The 12,365-nt window shown below is 40.7% G+C and overlaps 2 protein-coding genes across 2 annotated transcripts in view; one reads left to right on the forward strand and one right to left on the reverse strand.

Annotated features, from left to right (window-relative positions):
• Positions 1-12,365, forward strand: part of LOC117988377 (sperm-associated antigen 7 homolog) — a 396,860-nt gene that overhangs the window by 376,794 nt on the left and 7,701 nt on the right. The window lies entirely within an intron of this gene.
• LPCAT (lysophosphatidylcholine acyltransferase) overlaps positions 1-12,365 on the reverse strand; it is a 50,559-nt gene that overhangs the window by 37,510 nt on the left and 684 nt on the right. The window contains exon 2 of the mRNA XM_069503015.1: positions 8,128-8,273. Within this exon, the coding sequence (XP_069359116.1) occupies positions 8,128-8,273 (146 nt within the window). The remainder of the gene's footprint in view (positions 1-8,127; positions 8,274-12,365) is intronic.

The raw sequence follows: 12,365 nt of genomic DNA on the forward strand, positions 1-12,365 counted from the left end.
ATCCCAACCCATATTTTTTATTTATTCAGATACAAGTTAGCCCTTGACTGCAATCTCACCTGGTGGTAAGTGATGATGCAGCCTAAGATGATAGCGGGCTAACCTGGAAGGGGTATGGCAGTTTTTTATTAAACCCATACCCCTTTGGTTTCTACACGGCATCGTACCGGAACGCTAAATCACTTGGCAGCACGGCTTTGCCGGTAGGGTGGTAACTAGCCACGGCCGAAGCCTCCCACCAGACCAGACCAGAAATTTAGAAATTATAAAATTCCAAACCCCTGCCAGGAATCGAACCCGGGACCTCCCACTAATAAGACCACAGCGTTCACCACTGCGCCAGGGAGGTCGTCCAAATATATAAATATTATAAATGCGAAAGTGTGGTTCTTGTTGGTTTGATGGTTTATTGGTTTGTCCTTCAAAAACGTCGCAACGAAGCAATAGATCGACGTGTTTTATGTGTGGGTATAGTTAAAGACAAAGAGTGACATTTTTATCCCGGAAAATCAAAGAGTTCCCACGACACTTTTAAAAACCTAAATCCACGCGAACGAAGTCGCGGGTATCAGCTAGTAATAGTATAATAAGCAAAATCAAAACTAATGATTTGTTACCAATTTAATTCAAATCCTAAATCACTTTCTTTTAATGGTTTCATCGCGATGATGTTATCTAGCGAAAGTGAAATCGATACACCAACACGATCTTTACAATAAATCAGATTGTAATCGATTAATTATTGTTTATTAATCGAATGGAATGGAAATTGGAATTTAAATTTATTTACAGCCGAAATTAATAATAATCGATCCTGTAATGTTATGTCGAGTAGTTACAAAGTTATTTGTATGTTGACGGACGGACGGACAGACAGGGAGACAGACAGGCAGACAAACAACTAAATGATCCTGTAAGGGTTCCTTTTTTCCTTTTGAGGTACGGAACTCTAAAAAGCAATCAATGCAAAATTAATTAATTACAATGCCCATTCTACCAAATGATTACCAATTAGTTTGGGTTATAGATAGACCTAACCAATAGTAGAAATACTAATTACGCGTATAACAGCTAGACGGAATAAATTAGCTTTCGATAGTTCACTATCTAGACATTGGCACCGATTCCGTTGTCTTTTTCTAAACTAAAAAACTAAAATAATCCTTTACATTGTAATAAGTTTAGAGTAATCTGCATCCTTTTCTTTTTAACAATGCTAAAAAGGGACAGAACATGAACTTTACATTTAAATTCTCAAAATTTATTGCACGCTACCAATTTAAACAGTAGGCTCGCGACTGTGCGCTAAAATCACGGGTTTTACCATCCAAAATAAAATTTAAAACTGTCAAACTGCGTCTGTCCCTTTCATATTACATTAGTAAGAAGAGTATGCGAATACTCTAAAATTAGGTTGTGCTCAGAATCAGTATCTACCAGTGTCTAACGAGATTGTACCTAGTGCATTTAAATACAATAACGAAAGTAGTTAGATCGGAGTGGGTACCTCATTCAAGATTACCATTATACATTCAGCAAGACAGGTAAAAAACCGGCCAAGTGCGAGTTAAGCCTCACTCTTTTAGGGCTCCGTACGAACCAGATAATTGTTTTGGGTGTATGTAATATTTCATTTTTATTAGGTAGGTATACATCGGAATGCACCGTGAAAGAAAAACCCAAAAATTTGTTTTGGTTACAGTTTACAAACTACTTTAAGAATTGTTGTTTTCAGTATATTATTATGGTACATAATAATAAACCGAAACTTCATATTCCTAACTAGTTTAATTTTTGAGATAGACCCCGTCACAAAAATGGTCTACAACTGACAACTTTGACCCCCATTTCTTTATTTTTTTAAATAAAAAATATACTCTAGACAATTATACCCCACATGCCAGGCTGAAAAAAAAAATTTCGGCTCCTTTTTCATGTCCCCCTGAAAACTAATTCAATTGAATTTCTAAATCAATATTCGGTTTTGGGTCAGCCTTGTACACCAAATACCAAAATTTCAGGTATATAACTCATTTCGTCTACGAACTACATAGTTTTACCTCTTGGGTACGGAAGTCTAAAAACTTGAAGAACCGGTTCCTAGAAACTGTCTCTTACGTTAGAGACAAAAGTCACATCATGCTTTGAAATAAAATAAGTCTATTTTATTCCCAAGCGTGATTGCAAATGTCTATGGTCATATAGTCCGATTTTTGTCAGATAGATTGTTTTTCTTTGGAGGACCGTTTTTTTGCAAGGCCGTTTTATTCTGCGTTAAAGTTGTAGGTAAATGTCCTGTAGCCATTTTCGCCGATTTTTCCTACAGACTTATTTATGGGTCATCTACAAAGAATGTGAACTGGATCACTCAACTTTTTTATAATAAAGGTAGATAGGTAGGTAGAATAATCCAAATAGCCTAGAATATCTTGTATGTCAGTAATAGATAGCGTGCCTCGGTTACTTTAACGGTGCCACAGACTCCAAGGCCAGCACCCGTTTGTTTAACAGACTTGATGGATCATGGAGACAAACCAATATTTAAACTGTTTGACCGACTTAGGCTAGGGACAAATCTAGCGTTTCGCTACAAATGAAGGGGCCGAAGTTTTCCACGCGCGTTTTTCTGTACGCTTACTGGACATAGGTCTCTTGTAGGGACTTCCACACGCCACGGTCTTGCGCCGCCTGAATCCAGCGGCTCCCTGCGACTCGTCTCATGCCGTCCGTCCACCTAGTGGGGGTCTTCCAACACCGTCTTCCGGTGCGAGGTCGCCATTCAAGCACCTTGGGACCCCAACGTCTATCGGTTGTACGAACTATGTGCCGTGCCCATTGCCACTTCGGATCTCCACATTTCTGATTTGATCACGTAGATGACGTAGAGAAACTAGGAGTATCACATACGTTTTTTTTCCTTGACTGCAATCTCACCTGATGGTAAGTGATGATGCAGTCTAAGATGATAGCGGGCTAACCTGGAAGGGGTATGGCAGTTTTTATTAAACCCATACCCCTTTGGTTTCTACACGGCAACGTACCGGAACGCTAAATCGCTTGATGGCACGGCTTTGCCGGTAGGGTGGTAACTAGCCACGGCCGAAGCCTCCCACCAGACCAGACCAGAAATTTAGAAATTATAAAATTCCAAACCCCTGCCAGGAATCGAACCCGGGACCTCCCACTAATAAGACCACAGCGCTCACCACTGCGCCAGGGAGGTGGACAAAATATATTTAGGTTTATATAAATAGTTGTAGACAGAGATACACTACCTAAGTTTTTAAAGCCGCTATTTCTCAGTATCAGCTTTGGATAAAAAGAATCTATCGCCAAAATTGGCAACAGTGGAAAACCTTGTTCGCGTATTCAATCACGTGGCCTCGAAACAGTAAACTAACTGAAAGATGTAATTACACAATACGACCCGTAAGTTCTTTTTACACTGATTATAGGAGTTAGGCATACTAAGGTAGCTTTGTTAATAGCACTAAGCGAGCCAATTAAGTACTTACCAGCTGATGCCCGCTACTTCGACCGCGTGGAATTAGGTTCCTTAAAAACCCGGCGGAACTCTTTGATTTTCCGGGATAAAAAGTAGCCTATGTCACTTTCCAGGTCTTTATCTATACCCATGGAAAAAATTACGTCAATCCGTTGCACCGTTGCGACGTGATTGAAGGACAAACCAACAAACCAACAAACACAAACACTTTCGCATTACTGATTAGTATATAAATAAGAAAATTAGACTTAATAGGTACTTTGACGTAGGATTTTTTACACCTTTATTACTTGTTATCTCCCAAAGCCACCATCGATCCAAACAAAGACGTTCCTCCCAGTGTTGGGGACAATACGCAGAGAAACTTTGAGCTTTTATAAAATAACGAAAGTCTGGCACGCGCTGGCTCTCTATTATTTAAAAAGATTTGAAAGAGTAGGTACATGTTTCATGTTTTGCATTCAAAATAACGGTAATACCTAGTTATTATTAGGATTTAAGTTGCAATTTACTTGGCTGGGTGAATTAGGTTAATCTTTAACGTCTGCGGTTTTGTTAGTAAGTAGTTATATGTGTATTTCACGTCGAGCGAAAGGAGAATTTTCGCTTTAACTTTGTGGCACATGACTTGTTAAATATTAGGAACTAGCTTATGCTCGCGACTTTGTCCGCGTGGACTACACAAAGACGAAACGCCAAAAGCTCCTACAATCCTGGCGGACGAAGTCGCGGGAATTAGCTAATCTAAATATATAAAAGGAACTGACTGACTGACTGATCTATCGGCGCACAGCTCAAACTACTGGACGGATCGGGCTGTAATTTGGCATGCAGATAGCTATTTTTTTTTTTTTTATAAGAATATTAGCCATGTTAAATGACTAATATCGCCCTTTCCTCTCCAACTAAGCGTCAGGCTTGTGCTAAGAGTAGATACGACAATAGTGCAACGGGCGGGGTTTGAACCGTCGACCTTTCGGTTTTCAGTCCACTCCATTACCGGTTGAGCTATTGAGGTTCTAAAGCTATAGCCGGGTCACAGCTGAAAATCAGCGTCCTGCATCTTATAGTCTTATCTTGAACAATATAGTGTTATTGTTCAAGTTTTTCTTACATTTTATAGTTTTCCGGCTTCGTAGCACAATACACAATACCACAGTATTGCAAATACTACGCCAACAATGCCGGTTTCAGGGCATTGTTGTCTAAACTATACTAACTATAGGAAGTAAAATCCTTGAAAACCTCACACAGAAAAACCGGCCAAGTGCGAGTCAGGCTCGCGCAATGAGGGTTCCGTACTACAGTCGTATTTTTTCAACATTTTGCACGATAATTCAAAAACTATGATGCCTAAAAATAAATAAAAATCTGTTTTAGAATGTACAGAAGACATTTCATATGATACCCCACTTGATATAGTCACTCACTTCGAAAGTTGAAAATACTAATTATTAGTTCATGACCACAATTTAATTTTTTTGTGTGATCTGACCCTAAATTCACGGTTTTCAGATTTTTCCCCAAAGATCTACCTACCTGCCAAATTTAATGATTCTAGGTCAACGGGAAGTACCCTGTAGGTTTCTTGACAGACAGACATACAGACATACAGACAGACAGACAGACAGACAGACAGACAGACAGACAGACAGACAGACAGACAGACAGACAACAAAGTGATCCTATAAGGGTTCCGTTTTTCCTTTTGAGGTACGGAACCCTAAAAACTACAAACTATGGACAAATAGGTAGGTAGTAGGTACCTATGATATTATATCGTAAAACGTTTATTTAAACAAAATGATAACACCATTATTAATTGACTAGCTTATTCCGTGACTTCGTCCGCGTGGACTACACAAATTTCAACCCCCTATTTCACCCCCTTAGGTGTTGAATTTTCAAAAATCCTTTCTTAGCGGATGCCTGCGTCATAATAGCTATCTGCATGCCAAATTTCAGCCCGATCCGTCTAGTAGTTTGAGCTGTGCGTTGATAGATCAGTCAGTCAGTCACCTTTATTCTTATACTAGTTTATGCTCCCGACTTCGACGGCGTGGACTACACAAATTTTAACCTCCTATTTCACCCCCTTATGAATTTTCAAAAATCCTTTCTTAGCGGATGCCTACGTCATAATAGCTATCTGCATGCCAAATTTCAGCCCGATCCGTCCAGTAGTTTGAGCTGTGCGTTGATAGATCAGTCATTCACTTTTTATTTTTATATATGTAACTAGCTGATGCTCGTGACTTCGTCCGCGTGGAATTAGGTTCTTAAAAAACCCGTGGGAACTCTTTGATTTTCCGGGATAAAAAGTAGCCTATATCACTCTCCAGGTCTTTATCTATACCCATGCAAAAATCACGTCAATCCGTTGCGACGTGATTGAAGGACAAACCAACAAAGCAATAAACCAACAAGACCAACAAACCAATAAACCAACAAACCAACAAACAAACACACTTTCGCATTTATAATAAGGGTACGGATATAACTATTTGGGTAAACACGTTACATGTCGGATCATCATCTAAATCTAATATATATATATATATATATAAAAGGAAAAGGTGACTGACTGACTGACTGACTGACTGAATGACTGACTGACTGACTGACTGACTGATCTATCAACACACAGCTCAAACTACTGGACGGATCGGGCTGAAATTTGGCATGCAGATAGCTATTATGACGTAGGCATCCGCTAAGAAAGGATTTTTGAAAATTCAACTCCTAAGGGGGTGAAATAGGGTTTTGAAATTTTGTAGTCCACGCGGACGAAGTCGCGAGCATAGGCTAGTAATATATAAAAGGAAAAGGTGACTGACTGACTGACTGACTGACTGATCTATCACCGCACAGCTCAAACTACTGGACGGAGTGGGCTGAAATTTGGCATACAGGTAGCTATTATGACGTAGGTATCCGCTAAGAAAGGATTTTTGAAAATTCAATCCCTAAGGGGGTGAAATAGGGGTTTGAATTGTGTGTAGTCCACGCGGACGAAGTCGCGAGCATAAGCTGGTTTAAATTAAAACGGTACACACATTATTTACAATAACAAGAAAACATAATTGAAAACAGCATGTCAGTACATAATTATATGCTTCTTTATGCCACGGCATGCGGTACGAAGAACTAGCAGTTTGGGGTCAAAAAGAAAAGTTGAATATTCCATCTATGTTCATCATCATCATCATTAGCCTGTGGACGTCCACTGTTGGACATAGGCCTTCCCTAAAGAGCGCCACCACACTCGGTCCTCAGCAGTGGCGTGCACAGGATTTAAAGCTAAGGTAAGCAGAATTTACATATGTAGGTCTGTACCTACTTACTAGCAAGTCATAAAGGATAGGAAGCAATGAACATTGAGCTATTTCAACTAGGGTAACTATTTCTTAGGTAAGCAGTGCTTTTATGCCTCTATGTGTTGCACGCCACTGGCCCTCAGCCTTCCTCATCCAGCCACTTCCCGCGAGCCTCTTTATATCGTCGGTCCATCGTGATGGAGGGCGTCCCATACTACGCTTGCTTAAACGCGGTCTCCACTCAAGGACTTTCCGGCTCCAACGGCCATCGCCTCTACGACAGGCGAGGCCGTACGACATCTAACTATGTTAGTAAACATAAAGTAAGCTGTGATAGCCTAGTGGTTAGGACGTCCGCCTTCTAGTCGGAGGTCGGGGATTCGATCCTGGGCACGCACCTCTAGCTTTTCGGAGTTATGTAATTAAATTTACCGTAGTCGGGTAAAAATAAAAATTACTTACACCAATGTGCCCACACAAGTTACCTCTCTGGGCCCTTGCTAAAAAACCGGCCAAATGCGAGTCAGACTCGCGCACTGAGGGTTCCGTACTACAATCGTACTTTATCGACATAAATCAAAAAAAAATTGCACGATAAATCAAAAACCATTATACCTAAAAACATATAAGAATCTGTTTTGAATCCATACTAATATTATTAATGCGAAAGTGTGTCTGTCTGTCTGTCCGTCTGTCTGTCTGTCTGTCTGTCTGTCTGTCTGCTAGCCTTTCGCGGCCCATCTGTTCAACCGATCTTGACAAAATTTGGTACAGCGATATAGCTTGCATCCCGGGGAAGGACATAGGCTACTTTTTATCCCGGAAAATCAAAGAGTTCCCACGGGATTTTTAAAACCTAAATCCACGCGGACGAAGTCGCGGGCATCCTCTAGTGTATAAATAAAGCCCTTTCATAATATGATACTTCGTACAGTAATCTTACTTTGAAAGTTGAAAATAGCAACATTTGTTCATGAACACAATTTAATTTTGTAATGTAACCACAAATTCACGGTTTTCAAAATTTATCCCCTCATGCTATAAGATATGTACCTACCTACCTGCCAAATTTCATGATTCTAGGTCAACGGGAAGTACCCTATAAGTTTCTTGACAGACAGACAACAAAGTGATCCTATACCTAAGGGTCTGTCTGTTTTTAATCATCGTGCAAAATGTCGAAAAAATACGATTGTAGTACGGAACCCTCGTTGCCCGAGCCTGACTCGCACTTGGCCGGTTTTTGTCTTTTTGAGGTAGGTACGGAACCCTAAAAATATCTACATAATATGTTGTTATATTCACCTTCTCCAGCCAGTCATGGGTTTCTCCCTCAGGTCGTCCTCGGTCAGCCCATAGAGGCCTATACACGCGAGGAACCACGCCGTTACGATGAGGAACAGGATCACGATCACCCGGAAAGGCAATAGGATTACTGTGAAAATTGCCGTCTGAAACAAACAATAATAATTTAATACTTTACTCTACTAATAATATGGATCCGAGACATGGTCGCTAACTATTGGGCTCATAAGAAGGCTCAGAGTCACTCAGCGGGCGATGGAGAGAGCTATGCTTGGAGTTTCTCTACGTGATCAAATCAGAAATGAGGAGATCCGTAAGAGAACTAGAGTAACCAACATAGCTCAACGGATTGCGAAGCTGAAGTGGCAATGGGCAGGGCACATAGTTCGTAGAACCGATAGACGTTGGGGTCCCAAGGTGCTGGAATGGCGACCTCGCACCGGAAAACGCAGTGTTGGAAGACCCTTCCACTAGGTGCACGGACGACATCAAACGAGTCGCAGGGAGCCGCTGGATTCAGGCGGCGCAAGACCGTGGCGTGTGGAAGTCCCTACAAGATACCTAATATGTCCAGCAGTAAACAAGAGTGAATAGGCATCTTCCAGGTAAATGCGTCCCATCTTAGGCCACATCATCACTTCCCATCAGGTGTGATTGTGGTCAAGCGTACACCTATAATGAATAAAAATAAAAATAAAACGTCTATCGCTTGATGATGATGATGACGATGATGACTAATAATTAATAAGCTACGGCCGCGGCTAGTTACCACCGTACGGACGTTTGTGCACTCATCCGTATTCGGTTCGTATCCGTGATTTGAAAATTCAACCCTAAGAGGGTGCAATAGGGGTTTGAAATTTGTGTAATCCACGCGGACGAAGTCGCGAGCATAAGCTAGTCATTTGTATATCTCTAATCTGTATTACAATGGGGAAGTATGTCTGTATGTTGTACCTTATCACGACTTAATCGGTGAACGGATCTTGAACAGATAACTAAGTACTTAATAACTAAGTCTGATGAGGAAGTTTGTCAGTCTGTTACCTTATCACGATTTGACCGCTGAAACCTGTGCCTGAAACGATTTTGAACAGATAGCTCAAAAGCCTGAATAGCTCAACGAGTAAAGGAGTGGACTGAAAACCGAAAAGGTCGGCGGTTCAAACCCCGCCCGTTGCAATAACGTCGTGCCTACTCCTAGCACAAGCTTGACGCTTAGTTGGAGAGGAAAGGGGAATATTAATCATTAAACATGGCTAATACTCTTTTTTTTTAAAGCTATAAGTAGTTAATACTCTCCAGATTTCATACATTTTATTCCGATAAAACCGTGCCCACGGGATTTCAAAAACTGAAATCCACAAGACGCACAGTACGTGGCAGAAAGTAATGTGCATCGACCTTTAGAAGGAGATAGCTTCGTGGAGCACTGTCTCTGTCGTCGAGACCGACAAAACGTCATAGAGGTACGAGTGACAGAGACAACGCTCTACAAAGCCGAAATGTCATTCTAAAGGCCGATGTACATTACTTTCTGCCTTCTGCTTCATTGTTTTGATTCGGAAGTTCTTTATTTTCCTGCATTTTTTTCGAGCGAACAAAAAACTTTAATTTGTTTTTTGTTTAGCATTGAGCAGTGGCCGTAACGGTATGTGGATGACAGATTAGGTAAAGGCCTTGATGTTCAAGACTACAATATTTTGATTGCCGTAGCGGTAACAATGCACTAATAGGTATCACTACCTACTTAGTTGTGCTTTTCGTCATTTTGTCGGCGTCATTAGGTCAAGGTGCTTTTTATTATAAGCTTTATAAATTAGCTACGCTTAATTTTCGTAACAATATCATCATCATCAACTATTGTGTATATAAAAGCCTCTAAATAAATAAAAGAAAAAAAATCGCTACTGTCGCGATTCAGAAGCGCGTTCAAGATACGTGCCACTGTATCGCTATTGACACGATTCAGTAGGGCGATTGATTGTCTAAAACCGGCATCAATCATTATTACAATCTCAATTGTTCTGATTGGCTGAATTTGTGCGATTCTTGTTGCAACAATGCATTGTGGCCAATAGTGAGCGAGCATTAACCAATCGGAGATGATTGCGATCGTGACATTGTAGCTGTCAAACAACCGCGGTAGAGCCACAGAATAGCGTTCAAGATACGCGCCGCTGTATCGCTACTGTCACGATTCAGAATCGCGTTCAAGATACGCGCGGCTGTATCGCTACTGTCACGATTCAGAATCGCGTTCAAGATACGCGCGGCTGTATCGCTACTGTCACGATTCAGAATCGCGTTCAAGATACGCGCGGCTGTATCGCTACAAAAAGCCGCCTATCCCAAAATCAATGCTTTTATAGTTTTATTTCCCACAACAGACTGCGTGACGAGAGCTGTAGCTACAATAATTTCCATCGAAATGCAATGTAGAGTCAATACCAGCTCATCATAATCGATCCGAGACAAAATACCTAAAACTATTACCTATAAAACTTGAAGGCAAACATCTTTGTACATCACGCGAACTCGTAAATCTGTAGGTGGGTTTAATATTGTAGAGTATAGTGTCTTACTTGATTTGCAGACCTTGACTTATTGGTAAAATTGGCAATTTTTCAATGTACCCTAGCGTCTAGCGTTTCCAATCATCTAGCGTTTTCCTCGCTGTAGTGAGATGAAAATTTGTTTGTTTCGCACGGGTGCAAATTTATTTGCGCTCGAGTCTTTGAATTCCTCGCTACGCTCAGGATTCTATCTATGGAGCACTCGCTTCGCTCGTGGTTCAACCTTAGAATCCTTCGCTGGCTCGGAATTCAATACAAACGCTCGGGACAAAATAACATCTTTGCACCCTTGCATAACAAATAACTATTTCATGGGTAAACTCTCGGTTCGATAACTAGAGTTATTTATGCTACATAATTTAACTATTATTACACTATAAATCTGGGTAACTACGTGTTTAGTATGTGAACATTAAGAACGCAGCATAATGCGCGTGTTATGGTGAATAACACTGTACTTTCCCTCCACGACCGGCCGATGGCGATCTAAGTGGTCTTTCTAACTTTCTGTTCCTCTTAATACGATTTGAACTGCATGTTATGAAATTTTGTATAGTAGGTATAAAAGGAAAAGCTGTCTGACTGACTGATCTGTCAACGTACAGCTCAAGCTACTGGGCGGATCGGGTATTAGGTATGACGTAGATATCCGCTAAAAAAGGATTTTTGAAAATTCAATCCCTAAAGGAGTAGAACAGGGGTTTGAAATTGGTGTAGTCCACGCGGACGAAGTCGCGGGCGTAAACTAGTTAATTAAAAAGTTAAAAAGTGTTATTTCTGGTATGATAGGTAGGTAGACACCTAGTACGGAGGACTTCATATGTTAATCTGACTAGCACTTGAACGATTTTGTCAGTTTTGTCATTGCTTGTAGAATGTAGATCATTCATTATGTAATATTATAAGGTATGTAATACATATAAGGTAGGTTATATTATTTACGTTACCTTACGGGGCGTGAAACTTAATATTTTTATGAATGACATTCGAAGGAACATACAACGAACAGTTAAAGTTCTGTTATAGGTATGTAGGTAGATAGTCGTTCTATTTCAATAGTGAAATGTGGAATCTTTAAAAGGCTTCAAGTTATTGATCGTACTTTTTATAGGTTCTATCTTGGTAGTCAACAGTAGATTCAATATGAATTATTGTCTACAGACAGCGAGTGGGTTCGATTTCCCGGTAGGGGACAAATGGACACATCGATAACATATTAGGTATATCTACCTACCACTTGTCACTACCCAGCTACTCATATTGTAATCCAAAGTGTGTTGGTTGGTTTGTCCTTCAATCACGTCGCAACCGAGCAACGAATCGAAGCAACAATCGGATTGTTTTGGGTGAGGTGCGGGTCTACGGGGCGTCCCCCGTCCCACTCCTCATACCCCGATTGCCATTTCGAGCTGTCGCGTACTACATATATCACTACCCATATTATGAATGCGACAGTGTGTCTTTGTTTGTTGGTTTGTCCTCCAATCACACGTCGCAACCGAGCAACGGATGGACATGATTTTTTGCATGCGTATAGTTAAAGACCTGGAGAGTGACATAGGCTACTTTTTATTTTCCTCACGAGGTTTTCGTTCAGTGGTAAAGCGAGTGATATTTAATTTCTTAAAACGCACGTATAACTCCGAAAAGTTAGAAGTGCGT

This window comes from Maniola hyperantus, chromosome 14 (assembly GCF_902806685.2).
Source record: "Maniola hyperantus chromosome 14, iAphHyp1.2, whole genome shotgun sequence".
NCBI lineage: Eukaryota > Metazoa > Arthropoda > Insecta > Lepidoptera > Nymphalidae > Maniola > Maniola hyperantus.